Source organism: Gopherus evgoodei, chromosome 16 (genome assembly GCF_007399415.2).
Source record: "Gopherus evgoodei ecotype Sinaloan lineage chromosome 16, rGopEvg1_v1.p, whole genome shotgun sequence".
Lineage (NCBI taxonomy): Eukaryota > Metazoa > Chordata > Testudines > Testudinidae > Gopherus > Gopherus evgoodei.
Window position 1 is genome coordinate 17,068,642 of NC_044337.1, and position 23,964 is coordinate 17,092,605.

Genomic DNA, 23,964 nt, shown 5'->3' on the forward strand with positions numbered 1-23,964 from the left:
AATAAATCGTGTTACCTTTGGCCTGAGCTGTTACTTTCATGTTCTTGAAGCATACCTGGAGGTTACTGGCATGTTCCAGAATTCTGGTAAACACATTCAGTTCCCCAAAGTTAAAGGGTAACTGGTAGGCTATTTATCTATGCCAGAGTTTACAGATACTTCTGCTAACTTGCTCTAGCTAATCATACAGGGTACAGACCTGTAGGTTCTTTGCATTACAGCCAAATATAATGAAGTAATGTTTACTGAAATTAGTACAAAACCATAAAATAATATAATCAATCAAACCAATAAAGAAAAACACTCTAGCAGGCTAGCCCCATGGACTACATTCCTGCTGCCCCCTAAACAATCTGGAGATCGTCCATGTGTAGATCCCCCTATTGCTCCCTGAGCGTATTGGGTATAGGTACAATATTGTTTCAGGCTTCCCTGCATATGCTGCAAACACAGCATGCCCTGAGAAATGAGGTGTGGTTTCCAGTTACTGGGAGCTCCTTAAACTGAGTGCCTATGATTTGATAGTAACATAAATAACTATGCGCTTGATTGCTGTCTGTGCTTGATAGACATCTACACTGTATTCATTAAACTGCCAGATACCAATCCCACTGTACATGGGACTCACTTAAAAAAATCTGGGATGGATTCTCGGGGGCCAGTCTCTTGTTTTGTTCCAAGAGTGAGAGTGGGCATGTGGCAGGGATGTTCCCAGGAGGACACCATATTGGGCTCTAATCAGAGGATGACAAGGGAGGGGAGATCATGAATTCATCAGCCAATTTTCATTGATTTTAAATAGGGGATGGAGGATAATAATTAAAGGGTCTAGGTCTCATAATATCTCCCAAGTGTTTAATGGGACTATTTAAAAAAGTTTTAATATAAGAAAATGTTCTTTAACGTCTGATCTTTTGATTATTCCAGTGTCCTCCATTGCAGCTTCTGGGGACATGTAAAAAAAATAAAACTTGCAAACCCATCAAATTAGAAGTGGACAAAAGTCAGTACAAAAGCTCATTTGCATTTCTAAGGTGTCCATCACCATGGCATCTGGGCACAATACATCATTTTAAAAGTAACCAACAGTCCTCCCTTGCTTCCTCTCAATTATAGTTTGAGCTGCTCATGTATGAGGCATTGAATCTAGATTGCTTACTCAAGGAATAAAAATTTGATCTGATAGTATCCCTTTAACTCAAAGTATCAGAGAGGTAGCCATGTTAGTCTGGATCTGTAAAAGCAGCAAAGAGTCATGTGGCACCGCTACCTTATAGACTAACAGATGTATTGGAGCATGAGCTTTCGCCGGTGAACACCCACTTTGTCGGATGCATGCATCCAATGAAGTGGGTGGGTATTCACCTGCGAAAGCTCATGCTCCAATACATCTGTTAGTCTATAAGGTGCCACAGGACTCTTTGCTGCTTTAACTCAAAGTGTCATTTCTAGAGATTAAAAAAATTCCTACCACTGCCCACATTGGCACTGTGCTCATGAGAGAGCGGCATGGTCTTTAGCCTTGCTCAGAGCAGGTTTGTGCCAAAGGACACAATCATCTACATGCTCCTGGGAGCAATTTGATGTGTGAGTGCATTGGTGTGTTGCAGGCACATTAGGAGCACCAGTATTAGGAGCCAGATATTAAAGGGATCACCACAAAAACATCTCCCAGGTCCAGTCTCTGCGTCCACAAGCTCCGTCCTTTGTTCTTTTCAGCTTCACCACCCCCTAGGCTAAGGATCAGGGGAGGGAAATATTGGCAGCTTCCCCTTTAAGAGAAAATAGACCACGGCCCCTTTAAATCCTCTCCAACTCGTTGCTTCTCGCCTGTATCGAGGGTTGCCTCGCTCTCGCGGGATTTCCAGCTCCATACATATATTACCCAGCATGCCCCGCTCTCTCTTTTTCCACCTCCAGCCAAGATGGTGAGTGGTGGCTGCTGCTGCTGGGCCCGGGTGCGGGGGAGGTTGAATCCGCCGCCATCCGCCCCTTAACCGGGGCCGTAGCCGGGCGCTCCCGGCCGGGGCAGACGCGCGGCCCCCGGAGGGACCAGGCCGGGCTGTCTTTCGGACTCGGGGCCGGCCTAGGCCTCCACCTGAGCGGCGCCGGCTGCAGCAGGGCCCCGCCGGGCTGAGGTTAGCCCGTGAGGAGCCGCGTCTCGGGGGTAGCGGGCCCCTGTTCTCCCGGCCGCGGGCCCTTCCCAGAGACGGGCTGGCGGCCCTGGGGACAAGGGCAGGCTGGTGCCTCTAGCGCCGTGCTGGGGGAGGGCTCGTACCTGCAGCCGAGACTGCAGCCCCGGGGGCGCACTGGGGCTTGATGGGCTGAAACGTGGTCTGTTTCCTCTCCCGGCCCTGGCCGAGTCTCTTCTCCCCCTCGGGCTGAGGCTAAAGCCGCCCCCCAATTAGCGATGGGCCTTCACATCTGGTGTGAAACGGCTCGAATGCGGCAGACCCAGGAGACTGGGACCCGCGTCCAGACCAGCCCCCTGGGTCTGCCTGTTGGATAGTCTCCTCGCAGAGCAGACACTCACTTCTGTTTTCAGTACTGCGGGAGGCTGTGAGGAGCCAGTTCGTGTCTGCTGTTGGGGGGAGAGGGGGCTCTTGCTCCCATCGCAAAGTGGCTACAGCGCCATTTGGAGGAGGCATTGCTCTGCACTGGGCGGAGTTTCTCTATGACTTAGGGCATTTGAATGAGATAAAAATGGTTCATTGGTCTGCACAAGCAAAATCTCTTACAAGAGGCTCTTTAGAAAAGCCTTAAAAATCAAGATGAGAGTTGAGGCATCATGCTACCCCTGCAAGGGCAGGGTCTAAACCTGCCCACTAATATGCTCCACCTTAACAAAGATGAGCCTCTCCGAGCAGGCATTGTTTGAATGGAGGGAACTGAGCATTTCTTTCATTTGCAGCCAAAGGGAAAGAAGGCTAAGGGCAAAAAGGTGGCACCTGCCCCTGCTGTAGTCAAGAAGCAGGAGGCCAAGAAGGTCGTAAATCCTCTCTTTGAGAAGAGGCCCAAGAACTTTGGCATTGGTGAGCAAATGAGCATTTGGGGTGCTTTGGGCTGTTTCAGCTGCTGTTCAAGAGAGAATGCTCTGAATAGGTAATGGTATTTGTTTTGGCACATGAATAAGTTTTTGTCTCAGGCATAACCAACATTTTTGTAACATATGATTAAAGTTGTAGTGTGGGCTTCCTCTGTCCCTGCAACTGATAGTGAAGTTCACAACTCTGTTTAGGCTTATTGGCTGCACGGACACACCATGCTAAATGAAAATGTAATTTAGATATATCTCATGTTTTGGTAGTAAAGCATTGCTAAACAATTCACAAATTTAATCGTGTGATAGGGATATATTATGGCTGTCTGAAATAAGATGAGTATCTAATTGTGGTGTAATGGCTGTGGACAGAAATTTTGGGTTTAGGAGTGGTGCGGACGGAGAGCAGGGACTGAGTATGATAGTAGAAAACATTCTCAAATTCTGGTTATAATAGACACCAGACCTCTTTCCCTCCCTTGCATATTGTTTGCTAAATTAGTTGAACAGCAGCTTTTCTTACTGTGTGCAGATGATGCAAAAGAATATTTGCTATCTGAGTGATAGTGCTGACATATATATCCACCAAGATCGCTGATGCACTCCTGTCTGTGCTCCATATTGTGCTCACATGGCTTTGGAGCATCTGAACTGTGGTCTGTGTTTCAGGACAGGATATACAGCCCAAGCGTGATCTAACACGTTTTGTGAAATGGCCCCGCTACATCAGACTCCAGCGCCAGAGATCCATTCTTTACAAACGTTTGAAGGTGCCCCCTGCAATTAACCAGTTCGCCCAGGCTTTGGACCGCCAAACAGGTAAGATCAGATCCAAAAAACCTTTCTTGGCTCTAGTTGCCTATAATGAGGGGCTGAGAAAACAAACTATTGACTTAACATGTAAAAACTGACATGTTTAGTGAGTTCAATTTGAAAGAGTTTTTTGTGCAGGTTCTATAACTGATCAGTGGGGGAGGAGGAATTTGTAGTTCCATTCAAGAGCTATCTGAACACACTTGCGCACTGTCAGGCTAAAGGTTCATCATCTGTCTGGGGAAATCTTAGATCATTCCCACTCTCCTTCATGTTCTCCCAAAGATTCAAGAGCCCTGATTTTGAATTTGGATCTTAGTATGTACCTTAAAAGTACATGGAAAGCATGGGACCCAGTTGCATTACTGTACATGGGTAGTCTCTTGTAGAGTTGGATTGGGGATGCAGGCTTGTGGCAAGATCAGCAGTCAGAGATGCATCTTTGACCTCCAGCCCCAATTTTCTAGCTCAGCAACTCCCAGCACAAGGAAATGGCTTGTAAAAGGACAATGACTGCAGAAGAATTTTCAGCTTAAGTAATACAGAGTAGCTAGTTGTCTCGGTGGCTGATATAAAAATGTGCTGCTCTATTACAAGGAGAGGGACAACAAGGGATAAGTATCGGAGGGGTAGCCATGTTAGTCTGGATCTGTAAAAGCAGCAGAGAGTCCTGTGGTACCTTATAGACTAACAGACGTATTGGAGCATAAGCTTTTGTGGGTGAATAACGTTGCGTCTGACGAAGTGGGTATTCACCCACGAAAGCTCATGCTCCAATATGTCTGTTAGTCTGTAAGGTGCCACAGGACTCTTTGCTGCTTTTAACAAGGGATAAGTTGCCCCACACTTTAACGATAGATCCTGTAGAAAGGGAGTGAGTTGGTTGATACTGTGAGCAGAGATCTATGTTGGTATGAATGAAGTAGGGGTGCCAGGAAGAGATCTAACTCATGACATGCAAACAAGAAGGTACTTGCACAGCAGCAGAGCTTAAAATTGGTGCTGGAGCTGCATAGTGTAAGAATAAGATAACACTGATAGTGCAGATGATGATGATGAATATTTGGTATCTGAGTATTAATGATGACTACTCACCACCAAGATCGCTGATGCACAAAAGTATCTTTTTGGGGGTGGGGGGAGGAGAATAACCTGTCTTTAAGGCAACTAATGGAATCTGGATTATTTTTCAGCTACCCAGCTTCTAAAACTGGCTCACAAATACAGACCTGAGACCAAGCAAGAGAAGAAACAGAGGCTTCTGGCTCGTGCTGAGCAGAAAGCTGCAGGAAAGGGGGATGCTCCTACTAAGAGACCACCTGTCCTCAGAGCTGGTAACTTTCTACATTTATATTGTGAACTTGCTGTGGTGTCTAGAGAGACAAGGCCTCATTGAACAACTGAAAAGAGTAGGCTACTTCTCCACATTGATCAATGACTTGGACAAGCTATTGCAATGATGTATGAATTTCTTCACCTGAAATGCAAACTGAAGAGCAAACAATGAGCTTTTTAACCCTGAGCTATAGCAGATTGTCCATATAATATTCCACACTTGCAAATCTTTATCAGTAGAAGCTGGTGGCCACACAGTACTGTCCCTTGAATTGTGGATCTATATGTAAGCCATGTAATGCCCAAAGGTCTTCTATTGGCTTTTTCAAAATCGGCCATACCAAAGACCTTATTTTATTGATTTTCTTTACAGGTGTCAACACTGTCACTACCCTAGTAGAGAACAAGAAAGCTCAGCTGGTAGTGATTGCCCATGATGTGGACCCCATTGAGGTAAGTGGCTTGTTCTTTTCTAGGTACTTTGTTCTAAAATAATGGTCTGGATCAGATCCCTCTATCATAATGACTTCTAGGGGTGTCTGGAGCAGTATCAGTAGTTCAGTAACAGATCTCCAGCTGCATTGAGCTAGGAAAGGGTAAATCCATAACTGGCATTAATTTGCCCTTGCCTGAGTTAGACTCCAAACATGGCATAGCATGTTAGACGTTTTTCATTATAGAAAACAGCATGAAGTAGTAAAACTAACCTTGGAAGAATCTGAGATGAATTGTTACTATTCTTACTTTGTATGCATGTTCTGTACAACCTGTAATAAACTGAATTGTACTGAATAGTCCTAGTGCTAAAGTTCCTGGCTTTTACACAGTGAAGCTTGGCCATTGCAATGATGTATGAATTTCTTCATCTGAAACTCAACCATGAAGAGTAAACTATACGAGCTTTTTAACCCTGAGCAATTGCCAATGTCCACACTTCATTCTTTGCATGTTGCAAAGCCAAGGGGTTGTCTTCATTCTTGGGCCTCTGACTCTACACATCCTTAATCTCTTTCTAGTTGGTGGTCTTCCTGCCTGCCTTGTGCCGCAAAATGGGAGTTCCATACTGTATCATCAAGGGCAAGGCCAGACTGGGGCGGCTGGTCCACAGAAAGACCTGCACCAGTGTTGCCTTTACACAGGTTAACCCGTAAGTGTTTCTAAGAATCTAAATTTGATCAGTTCAGAAGCAGAGAGCATACAACTAATCCCTGTAGTTAAAGACTGGGGAGTGGGAGGGGAAGACAGTCTAGAATTGAAATCTTGTGTATTTTTTTCCTTTGGAAGATTAAGTACCTACAGACTTAAAAAAACAAAATGAACAGTATATAGGACCTGATAAAAACCACTGCTAATACAGGCGTAACTCTGGATATGTGTACACAGCAAATAGACCTATGGCCGTGGTGGTCCAGGACAGTTGATTCAGGCTTGGACTCTGGGGTTTTAGAATTACATTGTAGACATTTGGGCTCAGGCTGGAGCCTGGGCTCTGAATTTCTGTCAAGGAGGGTTAATAGTTGTAAAATATTGTCAGTCTGTTGCATGGAGAGGCAATGCTAAATGGTAGTTTTAATAGTAGAGGTGGACCTTTTGCCAATGATGTGTATAGAATTTCTTCACCTGAAAAATCATGTGGCATTAAGAGCTTTTTAACCCTGAGACAAAAGGTTCCTCAGAAAATGCTGCTATTATTTCTGTTGGTGTTCCAAAGGAACTAACACTAGCATCTCATCACAGTGAGGATAAAGGAGCGCTAGCCAAGTTGGTTGAGGCTGTCAAGACCAACTACAATGACAGATATGATGAGGTAAGAATTTCAGTGCCACTGGCCCTTTTGTCAACATCTGTCTTGAGCCCATACACTTACAGATTCATTGAAAAAACGTTACTGGACAGAAGCTGAAAACTAGCAGATTTAGATGCAAGTAGCTAGAAATAAACTACACCGAAGCTGTCTGACAGGCACAAACCTCTGCATACAGAACATTTTGGTCCTTTTCATAGGAACTTTGCAGTCTGCCTTGCAGAACCAGGGCTTCCCTGAGATAAATACCAGTTCATATCCTGTTTCGCTTAGTGTTTCTTCCATATAAATTATGTACAAATTTTCAATGAACTCAAACCCTGAAATGGAAGTCTTTCGATCCCATTCTTTTCTCAGTCTTTGTGAAAATCAATGTCTGCTTAGTAAATCCATCATGTGGGGAAGATGTGATGTAGTTGCCAAATCATCTGGAACCTGAAGTCAGTGACTTGTGACTGACTTCCATAAATTCATGCAGGAACTGAACTATTAAGTTCTATGCTGTGGGATAAAGGGTTAACTAATCGTTCTAATCACTTGTGCTGGACTTAAGGGTGCCTAACCTATTTTTCTAAATCTTTTTTCCTCCAGATCCGTCGTCACTGGGGTGGTAATGTGTTGGGGCCAAAATCAGTGGCTCGCATTGCCAAGCTTGAGAAAGCCAAGGCTAAAGAACTAGCCACCAAGCTGGGCTAAGTGTACTGGACTTATATTTTTCTGTACATAAAAAAAAATAAAATCTAAACCAGTGTTTCAGCATGGTGTCTGCTCTGGGATGGGCTTCAGAAAGAAGCTAGTATTGAAGCACTGGCATAGTCTGAAGTAAATGCTAATACTAACTGAATAGCCATTGAGTGTTCATCCGTCCTCTAGTGATGGGAGTGTAAACCCCAGTTAATGAAAAAAACCACTTCACCCTTTGCTGCCAGTCTTCTGTAGTGTGCTGGCCAACTTCTGCCTTAATACTTATATGCTGTAAAACCTGGAGAACTTCACCAGAAAAATGAACTTTAACTGCATTGTGTATGTATGGCCTGCTCTTTGCTTTAAAAATGGACTTGAGCCTATGCCAGTGCACTGGCCTTAGGACTCCAGCTGCAAAGCTTGGAACTGAACCTGCAGCTCCTGTGCGGTGGGGGGCACTTCATCTCTGTCAGTATACAGCTTGTGAAATGAGGGATTTTCCTTCTGGCTTTTGTAAGAGTCCTTCCCCTGGCCATTTATTGTGGCTTTGTCTGAAATAGTTTTCACTAGACCTGTATTGCTAAAGCAGCATAATTCCTACTGAAGATGCAAGTATGGCTTATGTCTGTACAAGCTATGATGCTACATGACTGTAGGCCAGGACTCAGGTTTAAAAGCTAGTTTATCTAGCTCATTCTAATTTTCTAAGCTTGATACAATAACCATGACTAGGCATGTACCAAGCTGACTCTGCTAAACTATTTTCACTTAACTGCCTCTGAGTTATGTAGCTGACACGCCTAATCAAAGTCATGACTCTTTAAATCCTAGTCAAGCCCTACTTACAGTCTCAAGCTTTACTCTAGCAAAGGGCAAGAGGGCATTTCTGTTTTCCAGGGTTTACTATTTGCAATTTTTGAGTTTTATGTAGATGCCCAAAACTCTGAGTTTAGGCTCTTATACTCCTGGGGGAGTGCTGCATCACTGCCCTGGGCAGGATTTGTTTCCCTGAAGAAAAATCCCTTTGATGGGAAAGCAAAGGGAAGCCATAAAACAGTCATATAACCCTCCCCTGCAGTATGTTATGGGGGGGCCTAGGGCAGTGGCCAGAGAGGTACATCATTGTGGGGTAAGGGGTGGGCCTGGGGAAGCCAGGGCAAGTGGCTCCTACCCTGCATTGGTCTGGATGGGGGAACAGTTGCCTATACAGGGATCCCTGCCCCTGCAGCTGAGGAGCCATGGGGACAGGAGGGGGTTGTAGAGCTTCCTCCAGCTGAAGGAGAAATCCAGGGGAGGATCTCTGCTTCAGCCCCAGATGCCATATAGGGGAAGAGAAGTCCTATCCTCCCCAGCCCAGTGTGAAGTTCTATTTTTTTGGCACAGAATGCCCTCAGGAGTAGCACTTTGTGCATGTAATGAATGTATAGTATGTACTACTGGGATGAGTAATCTTTACTTGTGCATTTTAGTGTAGTAGTCTTTCAGCCAGGATTAAGTGCACTAGGGAACTGTTTGTTAGTGTGCTTTAGAAATCATGATCCTCTCTCTAATATGCATTACTGCACTGTGTGGACAAGCTCTTAGATACAGGTAGCCATTTTTGCTGGTCATTGGATAAATGCTGCCTTCACTTTGTAGCTAGGCTTTTATCAGTTAATATAAAGGAAAGCCTGTGTCTAAGGTGCAGAACTAGTCCACTGCTATTCACAACCTACAGTTTAGCACTTAACACTCTGAATATTGTAGAGGGAGCCTAGGTACAAAATGGGATTCATAAGCTAGCCACTACAAAACCGGTGTTACCAAGTCCTACCTCTCAAAGGAAGTGACTCACTCTGCATTTACAGGATGGGAAGGAGGGGTGTCAGGTTACTGCACTATCCTGCACAGATACTGTAGACACTGGCCTAAAGGTTAAGGGTTGCACCCTCCCCTCACCCCTTGTGTAGGTTTAGGCATGCTCAGACCTTATCTACCAGAGTGGGCTCCAAAGGTAAGAGGTGAAAGAACCCCTCGTCAACGCCGGTGGGGCTTAAACACTGTCAGGGTAATGCTAGGGCTGCCGAAACTATCGGTATTATTATAGCACCTACCCCATTAAGTTAAGGAAGCTTAAGTGCAGAGGGTTTAATCTGTCCTACCTGTTAAAACATGGTGAGTTCTTGATTCAGATATGTACAAAGAGCCCTTTATTTCCTCACCTGCAAATCTTCCCCTGTAAAGTGCATTCTTTAACAAAACAATCCAGAGGCGCTGATTCATTGATCATGAGTGAACTTTAAAGGAGGTATTTCTAACAGTTTCTCTCCACAATCATGACAGACATACTCAAATTGTACCTTATGCCTCCTTGTGATTGATAAAAGCATTTCCTGAATTATCACCTGTACCAGGTGAAAGTAGCACTCAATTTGAAAATATTTCCTCCCCACCCTCTGCAAAAACAGGCAAAGCAGTGATGGCCTAAGCACTACCCAGCCATGGTTTACGTTTAAGCCTCATCTAAAATCACCCTCTCTTGTTCAGTAAAAGTTTGTCTTAATAGCTGCAGCTCAAATGTGCCTGAGAATCCAAAGCTCAATGTTTCCAAGTAGCTACAACCAATTTTCAGTGAGTGGCCAGATGCCTGAACATCTGGCTTAAGAGATTTCTTGTACAGAATCTGATCAGCAGTTTTATGGCAGTTCACTAGCTGCACTGATTTACAGAGCAGCATAGTCACAACAAGTACTTGATAGGCCAGAGCCAGCTTGGGATGAAGGCTCAAATGAAACTTGCAATTTGCGAATTCTGGTTCTTTGACAGCCAGGCCAGTTTCTTCTCTGTGGGTCTGATGAGAGCTTGAGATCTTGTCTGTGTTGCATCGAGGAATGACCCACAGGGGGCCTTCTCTCAGAGGGGTATTTTTTGTATGAACTTTTTGTACCACATGTAGGATGTTGCAGCACATAAGCCATACCTGCAAATGGGAACGGAAGAGCCAGTCAGAAAGGGAACAAACCAGCTTCAGCAGGTGACTTTAAAGGAGGAGGGTTGGCTGTTAAAATATTATACTCCTCTGCAGCTGCCACTTGGATTACTGGAGCATCTGCCATCCACTGATCTCCATGCATTAGGCCTTAAAAGAACTCATTTTACAGATAGGCTTTCTGTGCCTCCATTTCCTTAAGTGACTTGTCACAGGCCACAGAGTGAAGCAGTAGGAAAGCCAGATATTTTCTAGTCAATGCTAACTCCCTCACTTTCAGCCCTCCCAGTACTGCATAAGTCAGCCAATTTAAACTCTGGAAGTTAAAGTAATAGTAAATGCAATTACCAGGTAATTATGTATTGCATATGTTCATTCCTCAAGGTCACTCTTGTCTGGCCTCCAATGGGTCCTCCTGGGACTGTGCTCCCTATAAGTACAATATGGTGCCACACATTAAAACATGCTTAAAGAATAGTGTTTGTACAACAGCAAGCACAATGGGATCTTGGTCTATGGTAATATAAAATTAATAGTCTGCATCGCACATGACTGTTCTAGAATCAGAACTACAGTGGGGGTCAGTCTCCCCATCCTATTGCTTACTATGCCTACAGGTTTCTTGAGTTATTTGGAAAACCTACTGCAGCTGTAGAGGTGATTCTTCCCTGGGAGCTCAATGGTGAATATAAAGCATATTTTTGCTGTAGCAGCAGCATTCTGTAACAGGTGCAGTTTTCCTTCTTGAGCCCATGCACATGGAATAGGTGCTCTTATCTCTGCATGGGTGTTGGCTTGGCCCCTTGCTGTATGAATGGAGGTGAGAACATAGAATTCTCATGCATCTTTTCATACTGAGCTGTCATTCTGCATTGTTGCTAAACTTATTCAAGCCAGTAAACTTAGCAAAATACAGGAAACCAAGATAGAGGTGCAATACCTGTGCCTACTGTCTTGAAATGCCTGAGGTAAGTAATTGGGTCTCTAGAGAAGTGCTCTAAATTCTAGCCAGTTAGCAAAGTAATATTTTTACACTAAGAAAAATAAGCAAAGTATTTCTGTCAGTTACTGCACTAGGACTCCTCTACCTCCCACAGGTATCTCAGATTTCAGGGCAAGAGAGACACTAGACCAGTCTCAAACTGAGGAGGGGATAGGTCCATGTACATTGGACAAAAGATAGGGGGATCTAGCTCTGTGTCTTACTGAAATCTGCATCGATAAAGATGGGCTCAGCGCCAGTCACCCTCGCCATGGCCTCCAGGTCACGGTAATGCCAGCGGTTCTTTTCTATGTTGTTTTCAGGCACAAAAGGCTTCCGGGTTTCTGACAGCCTCACCACCCCAACAAGGTCTATTTCATCTTGGATCTAAAGGAAGGAAAAAAAACAGCAGATTTCTTTGCAGCTTATTCCTTTTCAAAATTCACTTGGGCCCTGGTCAATATTTATCTGGGTTATAAAACTCCAGGACCATTCGAGACCCATAGAGGGGACAACTGGTGGTGCCGCAGGACAAGACAGATGTGTACGGTGTAGCAGGGGAGTAGGCAGATCAGTATCAGTTTTTCATTTTAAAGAACGCTACATTCATTCAAGCCAATGGGGGGATAAAGCCCACCTGCTTTGAGAAGTACAATGTATCCCTCCACTTCAAGATATTGCATAGTCACGTGACCTATTATGGTGCCAAACTCATCTAGTGGTCTTATTTGGTGTATTAACAGCTTCTCCCAGACAGTCACAGAGCAGAATTTTAACTAGTGAGGCTTTACTCTATTCCTCTTACCTGTCCTTTCAGTCTGGTCTCTGGTTTCACCTTCTTTTTAGGGACAAATCCTCGATTGACTAGAATTGTGATCCTATAGTTCCATAAAACACAGAAGAAGAAGAAAAGGAAAAGTCCTTTCACAAGCAAAAGCAGAACTCCGATCACCTTCCTCAACTACATACCAAGGAGAGTAGCAAGCCAGGCATTTGGTTGCCACTTTTTTTAGCTTGTTAAATGTATTTAAAACTCACTGTAATCAACAATTAGGAGTCAAGGCTCAGTGGCCCTACTGGTTATCAGGAACATTCTTATAAGGGGAAAAGAATGATTTATACAAGAAATCCAACTGCTGCAATTCAACCTTTGGAGAGGAGGAGCAAGCAACACATGCTTCAGGGTTTCAGTTGCCTGGCTGTAGCACAGCAGTAATATACATGATTCTCTAGTTAGTTTCGAACATACCCTAGGTCTGTGCAGTAGAAGGGAGTAATGACATTTGCTCCACTCTCTGGGTTGGATGTCAGCTGTCCAGCTTCTCTGGCCTCTCGTTTAGGATCCACCAATGAACGTGGCAAAACATAGAGCTCCTTGGAGTGGTCGAAATACCCTCGAGTCTTTACAGACCTATACTCCAGTTCCTTTAGCTCCATGGGGCTGGAGGGAAACATGATGCACTGAGATGAAAGGTGCAGTTAGTTCCATAATTTCATTTAGGATTTATCTCCTATGGACCAATTTGCAAGGTGGCAAGTAAAGCAAAGAAGGCATCAGCAACAGTGGAAAGAAGGGGTGGAGGTGGGATAAACAGCTGGTTTCATAATTTAGAAGCACAAGAAAAAAGGTTACATCAATTCATAGTAAGATCAGTCAGTACTATTCTGAGTGCATCCACAGATGCATAAATCAGTTGCCTCTCTTCCATGCCACTTGCACTCAAACATCTCTTCTGTGACCCAGCTAGTCAAACACCAGCCAGAGAGGAGGAGGGTCTGCTTCCTGCTAACACAGCACGTAAATGCCAAACCAACAGGAGAAATTTCCCTTCCCTTTTTAATCCCCAAACTTGCACAAATTGGGAATGTTTTCACACTCAGTATTGGATGGCCGTATGATCTAACAGAACCCTTCTCCCACACTGCTTTCCTCCATCTGAGAAACTGTTTCCATGCTTGGGCAGAAGCCAGGTACTGAAGACATGATCCAAGGCCCTCTGAAATCAATGGGAATCTTTCCATTGACTTTAGTGGGCTTTGGATCAAATCCCAAGCACTGTCTCTCCTTTAAGCACTGTCTGTGGATGTCATCCCCAGCAATACTTCCAATAGCTTCCTGCCCCGGAGTGGTCATCCTGTGAATCATACTTGTGTGAACTATACTGCAAACTCTATCCCGCAGGGACCTTGCCTTTTTGCATGTCTTTAAAAGTACTGCATATATTTATGGCACTGCATGATGCCTCTCCCAGGGACGTGCTCCCAATTCCTATTTAAAATAATGTCATGTTAGTTCCATTTACCTTCCTTCCCTTCTTGTCCACATTGCTTTTTGTGGCATCCCTTCATTTGTATGTCATCTAGTAAGCTCCTGGGGGCGAGGATCACGTCTAAAGTTCCTAGCACATAGTTGGAGATACATAAACAAACAGTAGCATCCCAACTCTCCCACTTACTCTATAGGCAGAGGAATGGGCTCTGATGCAACTCTTGACTCCAAATCTGCTATCAATTTTAGCTTCCACTTCCGACGCTGAACCTGGGAATGCACAAATGCACTACATTTTAGGGAGGAAAAAAAAAGTACTGAAGTGTGGTTTAAGGAAAATGAATCTCCCATCCTGAAACTTGCATGGAATTTACCAATAGAGACACAGAAAAAAAAAAGGGTGGGGGTCAAATTTGGTGGTTGGCCAACCTCTGTTGTCATTTAAGAGGGCCATGTCTTTGAGTTAGGCCATGCACCATCCTGAACAGTTTCCACTCCTTCCTAATGCTCAATATCTCAAGAGAATGAAATGGTGATATTTACCTGCCATGTACCAAGACAAAATGTGGTGAGGGGGATCAGTAAAAGGCCCCACTTGAAGAAGACATCCTCTTCGTATTTAGCAGAAGCAGCTGTGGGACTTCTGTGTCTGCAGGGTCTCAAGCAAATCTCTGGAATACGTTAAAATGAGAAATAGGATTTGTGCAGTAAGGACCCAGCTAAATTCCTGCAGGGTTTGCACCATCAGAAACGGAAGGTGAACATGCTCCAAAGCTACCATTCCTTTTGCTTAACGCTAGTCAGCTATTTTATTTACATTATATAATGTATCTATTAATAGGACACTTGGAGATTTTCATCTTCAGAGAGCTTTATAATTAGTTAATCTTCCCAGCATTCCTTGAGGTGGGTGAAAGAACTCTGTTTATGACAATAGCCTTTTAATTACATTGAATTCTAATACATTTAACATAAAATAACTACTCACTACCAGAGCAGAAGCTGTTTCTTTTTTCCCCCACTTTCCTCATACCAAATATTGTTGCAGTGGAGCATGGGTACAAGGCTGCTCAAAATATGACACCTTCTGGAATAAGACAAACGGAGTAGGACCCAAAAAAATTCTTCCTTACCTTTATTTTGCTGAACCAGACCAGAATGTGCTTTAATAAGCGGATATCCAAAAAAATTTCTTCTGACCAAACAGTTTGGTATCTAAACAAAATGAGAGACATCTTGTAACGGTTCTGCTTTGCAATTAGTCCCCATGATAATGGTTGTCATAGTGACCTTATAAGATGATTTTATTTGCTGGGGAAAAGGTATTGTAGATCTCATCTGAACTATCATCCCTAACTCGCTCTAGTTTAGATTACAATATAAAGAATTTAAAATTAAATTTCAACTGTAGGAATATAGTTCAATTATGACTGCTCTTTGTCTTCACATCATTCTGTATTAGAACTCAGATAGAACAAGTTAGGATGCTGTTTCTTAACACAGCAATTGGGAACGTCTTGATATAAATGCCATCAGAGTTCTGGTACCTCATAACTTTTGAACTTCATTAAATCAGTTGGCATATTACCATTTAACAGACATGGCCAGACTCAAATACTTAGTCTCCCACCATCATCATCATGTTGGTTAACAACAGATTGACAGTTGTCAGTCATTATTGGTCAGTATTTTAGAACTACCTTCATTCAGATCTGGACACTACTGGATGGCTTAATCCCTGACACAAGATGTCCCATTTATCTATGTCCTTCAGTCATCTCACAAGCTCAACATCCAATTCATAAAAATGAATAAACTCTGAAAGTGGTGCAGTGACTGCAGATGCAAGCAGACCAACCAGCATGCGCTCAGCGCACTAGCCTGAGCTACATGAAGCCTGGAACATTAACTAACACTTGGGAGGCACACAGTGCTATTAATAATAATGCAATAATTAACACTTATAATATAACCTAATGTATCCGTATAAGGTTTTGGAACGGACTAGAGTTCTGAATGATTTCTAAGAGACCAGACAGATGGGGATTCATTTACAGCAGTCGCTGTACACGCTTCCTTTTGTGAAGAATGCTCCCCCGTCCTCCCCGGTTGTGTTTCAAGGGAATATTTTTAACAAGCCTCACTCCGTTTTTGAGATCTCTCTGTTCGGACTGCCACAGCTGGAAACAAGCCGCGTCTCTTTCATAATAAACACCCCCCTTTCCCCCGGCCCCACATACTAGACACCGAACCTAACAACACAGACCAAGCCCGTGGTCCCGTCCCGTCAGCAGACACTGCGCAGCGCCGAACTCCTGCGCCAGGGCCAGGAGACGCCTGGCCGGGTGCCAGCGCCCCCTTCCTCCCCACAGGTTGCGGCAGGACTCAGCGCTCAGCCCCCTGGCCCAGCCTGACAGCAGAGATCGGCCGAGCCTGAGTCTTACCGGGCACGCGGGGCAACCCGGGACCCTGCCGCAGCGATGGGCCCCGGGCTCTTACCTGGTGACTGGCCTCGCGCAGCGGCAGCAGCAACCGGCTGCAGCCGGCCATAGCGGCAGCCGGGGAGACCCCCAGCGAGCAGCAGCTAGGTACCCCTCCCCCACTCTGCTCCCCGCCTCTACCGCTTCCTCTTCCGGATCCCACCGGAAGTCGAGGTGTCCGTCCGTCCGTCCGCTGCTCTCTATGGTTCCGGGCTTCCCTGACTTCCGGTTTGGGCCGTCCCGTGGGCTGGCCGGCTGCCCCCACGTGAGGGCCGGGCCGGAGCAGGGGGAGTCCGGGCTCTGCCGCCCTCCAGCGCCGTCATGTGCGAGGTGCCCGCGGAGGTTCAGCGCTTCCTACAGCAGCACCCGCTGCTGCGCCTCGTCGAGCCGGGCAATAAGGCAAGCGGCGGGTCGGGGGGTTTGTCTCAGTCCCGGGAGCGGCGGACGGGGTGAGGCGAGCGGCCGCGGGGGACCCCGGCGCCGGGGAGCGGGCGGGGTGAGGCGAGCGGCCGCGGGGGGACCCCAGCGCCGGGGACGGGACGGGGCGGGGTGAGGGGAGCGGCCGCGGGGGGACCCCAGCGCCGGGGACGGGGCGGGGTGAGGGGAGCAGCCACGGGGGGGGGACGACCCCGGCGCCGGGGAGCGGGCGAGGTGAGGGGAGCGGCCGCGGGAGATCTCCAAGTCGGAGGAGTGTTAGCCGGCGGGAGGGTAATGCAGAACGCATGGGGACCGGGTTCCCTGCACCCGGTTCAACTCCTCTGGATACCAGCCCAGCAGACAGGGCTCACAGAGTGGGCAGGGGAGGGATCTGGTATCCCCCTCACCCTTGCTTTGTTAGAGAAGTGGTGTTGGGGCCCAAAATGATGTAGACTGCAGGGAAGGTTGCTTGGGAGTGTCTGGAGCCAGGGAGGTGGAGGGAGAGACCCTTATGCCTAGCCTAGTAAGAGCCAGAGTATCACAGGGGCCCTTGCACTGCTTCAATAGGCTGTTTTCTTCTCTCCTTTTTGGCTGCTCAGGTGAAATGCAGGTTGACAGGTCACGAGCTGCCATGTCGGATGCCAGAGCTGCAAGCTTATACAAGTGGCAAGAAGTACCTGAGACTGATAAAGACAACAAGAGAATTTGACTACAGCGAATTCGAGCCACACATTGTGCCCAGTACCAAGAATCCGTGCGTGTCTGTTTTTTCCTTAATGTTCATGTGGAGCTCTTGCTAATGTTAACTGCATGTCTAGTAGGGGAGTGATGCCTGAGTGTTTAAGTGGGTATCCATCCAGTGGGCTGGAAAAGCATTTATAAAGCAGCTATTGACTCTGAACTGGTCACTTAGAGGTGAAAGACTCTCGTTTCTTTTATATAATAACTTTACTAAATGGTGTGTCTGTTTTTTATTCTCTAGCCGTCAGCTGTTTTGCAAGCTCACTCTCAGGCACATCAACAGGCTTCCAGAGCATGTGCTGCGTCATGTCCAAGGAAGGCGCTTTCAGAGAGCACTGAAAAAATGTAAGTGGCTCTGTCATTTTCTGCTGGTTTTTTTCTCTTCCCTTTCTGATCTTTTAACTTGCTGTCCTGCTATGCATGTGTAGAGTGTTTGGAAATCCTTCTATAGCATGGCAGTAATACAGAGCACTGTTCCTGCATGCTTCTCCCAACCAAGAAGGAAGGGTGACTTCAAAAGTAGAGAGCAATGGTTTCCTATAGTGAACAAATTGGAGTGTCTACTTTAGAGTAGGGATTCTCAAACTTTTCCGTAGTGTGGGTGACACTTTAATTCAGGGATTGTCTTGTAGACATGTTTCCTTCCATTTGTGATCCCGTAATGTCCCCATGGCAACTATCACTTGCACTGAAAATATTATTAGGGAATTATTTAATATTTTTTTAGCTGCCCTTAAATACAGCTTACAGCTGGGAATGAGGAGGAGCTGGTACCAAGGGACTAGCCACCTCTCTGTACACCACAGTTTGGGAACTTCTTGGGCCTCACTAATGCAAACCTGCATAACAGCTCGTATCTGTGGGGAATTGTGTTAAGACTTGAAGTCATCTCAAGACTACATGTGTCTGGCTCTTGACATAGTTGTGTTTCATCAGCAAAGGGACTGGAGGTTGCAGGTTACTGGTGCCAATGTTTACCTTCAGGTAACTTCTTCAAATCCTGCCCAGGTCAGCGGTGACTAAATGTCAACATCTGATGGTTGCTTGATGGCCTGTATGAAATGAGCTGCATATCCCAGTCCAGGTTCTGGTGAGCAAGCAGCCACCTCATAAAAACCATCTCTCCTGCAGTTACAGTATCTGTAGGCACGCTTGGCATTCTTATCAGAGAAGCCAAGTGTTGAGTGGACTAGAGAGACTGAACTACACTGCAGCCCTTGTAGGTATCTCCCAGTGTGTGTGGGAAGCTGGCATTGGTGTTGCTCATGCTGTACTTCCTCAGTGGACTCCAGTCTGCAGGACTGTCAAGCCTGATACCTTTCACAAACAGTAACCCCCACCTCCCCTTTCCTGCTGCTAGAAACTGAAATATGGGCAGCATGACAAAACCTTAGGCTTCCTAAGTCTGCTTAATGTCTCTCTAGGTCTGCTCATAGATGCTGTTTGCATTTCTGACGTGCTACCTAGCACTGTGCTCTGCTTCTAATCCATTCTGTTCTTAATGAGACCACCAAATTCTTGAACCACTTGCATTATTTGTGAATGAGCTCTGCCTGGTTTATTTTTAGATGAAGAGTGCCAGAAGCAAGGTGTGGAGTACGTCCCTGCCTGCCTCCTGCAGAAAAGGCAGCGGCGGCGAGATGATCAGGCTGAGGGGAGCAGGCAGCCCCGCAGAAAGGGAGAATTCTGGGAGCCTATGTCCAGTGAAGAGGAAGAAGATGACACAGATGATAGCATGAGTGACCTGTACCCATGTGAGCAAGAGCTTTGGTGTTTTCTGACCGTCTTAAAGGGACGCTCTCAGTTTCTATTCCCTGGCTCCTCTTTCTGGTTGGCTACCCCCTGGGAAGCCACAAAGCCAGCTCAGTTTAATGTCAGTTTAAACTTTGTTAGCAGCATGGGGGAGGGATGCCTAGAGATAATGTATCGTTGGTTGCAAACAGAAAAGAACAAAACCCTTGGAAAAGGGATGTAGCATTTCCTTTGCTAGCATTAGTGGGCAGCAGCAGGATTGGAGCCAGCCAGTGATTTTATGGATGTACTACCAGTAGGAGAAATATGCAGGGTACAACATGTATGGGGGAAGGTGGTGATTCTTACACACAGAATCCAGAGTGGGTTGGGGTTACTCTTCTCCAGATCCTGAGCATCAAATGCCAATTATCACTGAATCACCACCAAGACAGAGATCGTACAAGGGGAGAAGCACTTGTCAGCACAGGATCCGCCGGAACCTGCATGCTCATAGGCAGTGTGCACTCCACTGCCTTTCCCAGAACAGTCCTGGAGCCTACAATCCCACTCACCCTGCAGAGGATTTTCTACTAGGTAGAACAAATTCCGTTGAGTTCCTGTCTAAAAAAAGACGAGAGGAGAAGTGGGGTTGTAAGGTTACAGGACTGTTTGCTGAATATCCCCTGTAGCTGGGCTAATCAGGGTACTGGACACTTATTACTGAAACACAGGAGTAATATTTGTCTTCCAAGTGTCTTGGTAGTAATGTGCTGCCCGGTTCTCAGGGATATTCAGTCCTTGCTGATAAAAGGACTGGAATCTGGTGCTTCATTTTTGCAAAGTCACCTCTGAGAAAATTTCCCATGAAGCCACTGGAGTGAGGCTAAGTCAAAGCTGTAGCCAGAGGAAACTGATCCCAAGTTGGGTCTCACATTGTGTTTTAGCTGAGCTTTTCCCAGAAAAAAGGCCAGTGGTGCAAGGAGAACGGGAAGGTGGTGATGACTTCGTGACAGATAGTGAGGAAGATGTGGCCAAGCCCGCAGAGGAAAACAGTGTCAATGGAGAGGAGAGTGAAAAGATGGACGAGATCAGACGAGCTGGCAACAAAAGGGGAAAGGTGAGTGCTGTGCTGCCATGCACAGCCACATCAAGGGAGAGTGTTTGCAGAATCAGAGATGAGCCCGTGTGTGATCGATTTGCTCTCATGTCTGTGAGAGGGGCTGATGCAAGATGAGCTCAGCTGGTATAAAACCTTTTGAGGGATGTTACCTCCTGACCCTGGAAGTCAGTGACTATCTTAGACCCTGAAGCACTGGGATTCTATCCTTTAGTGAACTTGTATCCTGGCTAGGGTAACTGGGGATATTAATACCCATATATATCTAATCCTGGTTTGAATCCTACTGCTTGCTGCTCAGGAGTGGGAATCTTACAGGGAGACAGAAATGTCCTTGGGGTCCTGAAATTACTTCCACTACTCCTTTCTTAACCAATCCCCTTTAGAATGTAAAGGTTGATAAGGTTTAGTCTGGCCCCTTTTGCCCTTTCTCAGTGCTCCTGATTCTGCCTGTGGATCCCTTTACAGGAGCCGACATTTTAGTCCTGATCCTGCAGTCCTTGTGCGTTTGGGAAACAGCAGGAATGCACGTTCGGGCCCTGAGTGTAAAAAGTGGGCATACGTAATTTCAGGAACATCATTGCTGATGAAAAAGATGATTCTAGAACCCAGCCCAGAGGGGAGGAGGTGGATTTCCTCCTTGTCTCCCTCTACCTCAGGGAGAACAGGATCTGTAGTATTTTATGGTTCCGTTCTATGAGGAGCATTTGGTACAGACACTGTGTTTGTTGGGAGAAAGGGACGGGATGGTATTTTTTAAATCTTATACAAGGGCTGAAGGGAGCTGGAGGTCAAGTCTTGTCTCTCGCTGGCCCTGTGTCCTTGGTAGCTAGGACAGAGATTGTACTGACACACTCGGCCTGAAAAAGAAGCTTGGTGTGATGCCTTGTCTGAGCATTCTAGCCCTGGCCACATGGTCTTATGCTGGGCCAGAGACATGAAGAGGTTCTTGGAAGGACAGTGCAATTTCTCTCTCTCCACAGCCACAGTTGAGTTCCTTAAAGAAGAAATTTAAGAGTCACCATCGAAAACCCAAAAGTTTCAAGAAAGCAGCCAATGGCAAATAAACTTTTCTATAAGTGTGAAACAGTAGTTGGCTGGAGCTAGTTCTGTGGCCGTTCTAAATGGGGCAGGGTGGCACCAGTCCCACTGAAAAGCCTGGCCTTGGACCTGGCCTACACCATTTTCAGGTTCCAACCATCGGTTTCTGATGGGGGGGCTTTAGTAAGATGGAGCACAAATGGGTGTGGGCGTTAGTCGATTTTTGGGGCATGGCCTAGTTCTGACTGAGATGCTAATGACTGGGTGCCTTATACTAATATAAAAATCTATTCTGTGGCACTTTGTTTTTTGCTGAAAGGGTTGGCATTTTTATTCCACTTCCTGCCACACAGGAATCTACTACAGAGAATATTAATACCAAGCTTTAGCCAGGGACCGCCGTCCCCAAAGGGTCACCACCCGCGCACTCAAGCTGGATACCACAGAGATGCCATAGTTTTATTCTGATGGTTTCCAAAAATCAAAACATTTTCATACACAACTAAGATACAAAATACAGCATAAAATGAGAATTTATACCTATTTCTCTTTCCACAAAGCAAAAAAAAAAAAAAAAAAGTGAATTCAGAACACTTTGCAAAGCCAATTGGTAGATTCCATCCAGCCTTCAAGAGAGCATTCCAACTGTTAGAGAAGTCACAGCCTCAGTTCTGGAAGATATGTAGTACAACAGTGCACGTGAGACGCAGCTAGCCCTCTGGCAAAGGACACATTGGCTTGGGTAGCGTGCTGGCGGGAAGAGAGCAGTGTATTTAAAAACAAGCCCTCTCCTTAATGCTGATGATGTACTATATTGCAAGATCCCTGCTGCAAAAGCTAGTGATGTTTACTTTTCCTAAAGGGGAACATCCATTTTGTGGTGCCTGAACTTCCTATGGGGCTAAAGGCAGCCTCTCCAGGAGAGAGGAATTTCATGTATCAGTTAGTGTCTGGAATATTAAACAATCCCTCCTCCAAAGTGATCAAGCGCCTTAGCTGGGCAGAATGAGGGGATTGGCTATAAGGAAGCTAATTCAGGGGTAGTTACAAGCCCTGTTTCTACCTATTAACTTATAAATACTTGAATTGTCCACGGCAGCTAGAATATTTGGAAGAGAATATTGCCGCAGCAAAGGGGCGTGTGTGTATTCTAAACTGTTGCCCGTAGTAACTGTGGTGTGCTAGTCACTCATATCCTTTATGTATTGAATGTCAGGAGGAAGCTGAAAGGTCTAGTTTCCTGCACAATTAAGACACAGGCACTGCAAGAGCAGCTGAGGCAAAAAAAAAAAAAAAAAAATCTCTCCTACAAAACCTGCTTGGGGGGAGGAGGCCACAGGGTAACAATTAAATGATTTAAAATGAATTTAAGAACTCTCTCCAGTGCTAGTGCTCTCGCTGCAGAGGCCATTCTCCCTTACACTGATGTAAATGGCTGAACATTCCTGGAGGTGTTTCTATAGCAGCAGCTGCTGAGAATCCTGTTTTCCAGGGTAAAGGCAAGACTGTTATGTTGCACTGTCCAGGTCAATGGGGCTTAGCAGCATTCCTTGGGGAGGGAAGCCCAGGAGCTGGCTGCCTGCTTGAGATGCTGAGCTGGGCTGCTCTTCGAAGTGGAGATGTAGGCAGGTACGCTGAATGGAGCCATTGATGCAGGAAACCAGGGCAGTTAGCCTGCTGAGCTGCTAGTTAAGGTCACAAGGCAAGTGTCTCACAGAATCCAGGTCAGTAAGATCAACAAAAAACCAAAAACAAACATCAATTTAATCCACTAGCAGAGGGTGAAATGTCCCTTCCCAGCAGGGATGGATGTGAGGTGAAAGAGGTTACAGTGATGGGACAAAGTCAGGACCTGTTTCCCTTCAACCCACTTAAACTAAAGAATCATTTCCTCTGAGTGAAATGCACAGCAGAGGATAAGAATGCATAGAAATTACCTCCCCAGCTGTTAAGACACTGCCAAGTATATCCACTCACTAGAAGTCTTAGCTACTACTGTCAAAAATGAGGCAGATGCCCTTTGAGAGACAGGACTGAGATTTAGTGCAGTAAGGCATCACACAGCTGATTTTTGCATGCTGTCTAATACAGGAACAATGGCACTGGCTCAGGAAAGCATTCTCTCCCCCAGCCCTTGAGTGTGGGTATTGGGATGCCAGAGCAGATGCTTTCCCTTGAGAGTTCTGTACCTGCTGTTGCTCAATGGGGGAGAAAAAAGATTTTGCTTCTACAAGAGAGACTGGCAGAAATGGATCAAGAAAGCAAAGGGTGCTCTGGGCTGGAAGATCAGACACTGCTCTGAACCCACTGGTGAGATGATGTGAACCCTGCATGCATTATGAAGTGCTCAGCATTTGAGCTTCTGCCTTTCAGTGCTAGGAACAGGGTCTCTCTCAGCTCCACAAATATTGGTTCCACCAGTTACTGCTCAGATTGAAAGAACCTGGAGCCACATTTAGATAAATGCGGATTGGTTGCTGAAAGGAGCTGTCTCTGGGATTCACTGTCTGGCTTGCTCCCCTTCATTGGTGGGTGGAAA

At 45.8% G+C, this 23,964-nt stretch overlaps 3 protein-coding genes and 5 non-coding genes across 9 annotated transcripts; 7 read left to right on the forward strand and 1 right to left on the reverse strand.

Moving 5' to 3' along the window:
* Positions 1-1,799: 1,799 nt before the first annotated feature.
* Positions 1,800-7,748, forward strand: RPL7A (ribosomal protein L7a). The gene is made up of 8 exons (XM_030535777.1): positions 1,800-1,928; positions 2,912-3,032; positions 3,710-3,859; positions 5,047-5,187; positions 5,562-5,641; positions 6,205-6,335; positions 6,926-6,995; positions 7,584-7,748. Exons 1-8 carry the CDS (start codon positions 1,926-1,928, stop codon positions 7,686-7,688), a joined length of 801 nt encoding a protein of 266 aa, XP_030391637.1. The 5' UTR covers positions 1,800-1,925; the 3' UTR covers positions 7,689-7,748.
* LOC115636266 lies at positions 3,568-3,642 on the forward strand. Its single transcript, XR_003996865.1, has one exon. It is a non-coding gene; the product is annotated as a small nucleolar RNA SNORD24 (small nucleolar RNA).
* On the forward strand, positions 4,895-4,967 carry LOC115636268. Its single transcript, XR_003996866.1, has one exon. It is a non-coding gene; the product is annotated as a small nucleolar RNA SNORD24 (small nucleolar RNA).
* On the forward strand, positions 5,305-5,380 carry LOC115636281. Its single transcript, XR_003996876.1, has one exon. It is a non-coding gene; the product is annotated as a small nucleolar RNA SNORD36 (small nucleolar RNA).
* Positions 6,029-6,107, forward strand: LOC115636280. Its single transcript, XR_003996875.1, has one exon. It is a non-coding gene; the product is annotated as a small nucleolar RNA SNORD36 (small nucleolar RNA).
* Positions 6,779-6,853, forward strand: LOC115636265. Its single transcript, XR_003996864.1, has one exon. It is a non-coding gene; the product is annotated as a small nucleolar RNA SNORD36 (small nucleolar RNA).
* A 2,099-nt stretch (positions 7,749-9,847) lies between the features above and the next one.
* On the reverse strand, positions 9,848-16,544 carry LOC115636080 (surfeit locus protein 1). Of its 2 annotated transcripts, XM_030535771.1 has the most exons (9): positions 16,395-16,544; positions 15,029-15,110; positions 14,439-14,566; positions 14,083-14,165; positions 12,876-13,067; positions 12,432-12,504; positions 11,851-12,013; positions 10,993-11,074; positions 9,851-10,635 (listed from the first exon to the last, which is right to left on the reverse strand). In XM_030535771.1, exons 1-9 carry the CDS (start codon positions 16,443-16,445, stop codon positions 10,569-10,571), a joined length of 921 nt encoding a protein of 306 aa, XP_030391631.1. In that variant the 5' UTR covers positions 16,446-16,544; the 3' UTR covers positions 9,851-10,568. The 2 variants fall into 2 exon arrangements, with proteins under 2 accessions (XP_030391632.1, XP_030391631.1); XM_030535772.1 differs by lacking the exons at positions 14,083-14,165; positions 14,439-14,566; positions 15,029-15,110; positions 16,395-16,544 and adding an exon at positions 13,930-14,031 and having other exon boundaries at positions 9,848-10,635.
* A 56-nt stretch (positions 16,545-16,600) lies between these two features.
* SURF2 (surfeit 2) lies at positions 16,601-22,004 on the forward strand. The gene is made up of 6 exons (XM_030535775.1): positions 16,601-16,774; positions 17,392-17,546; positions 17,775-17,878; positions 19,102-19,287; positions 20,212-20,384; positions 21,368-22,004. Exons 1-6 carry the CDS (start codon positions 16,697-16,699, stop codon positions 21,449-21,451), a joined length of 780 nt encoding a protein of 259 aa, XP_030391635.1. The 5' UTR covers positions 16,601-16,696; the 3' UTR covers positions 21,452-22,004.
* Positions 22,005-23,964: the final 1,960 nt, after the last annotated feature.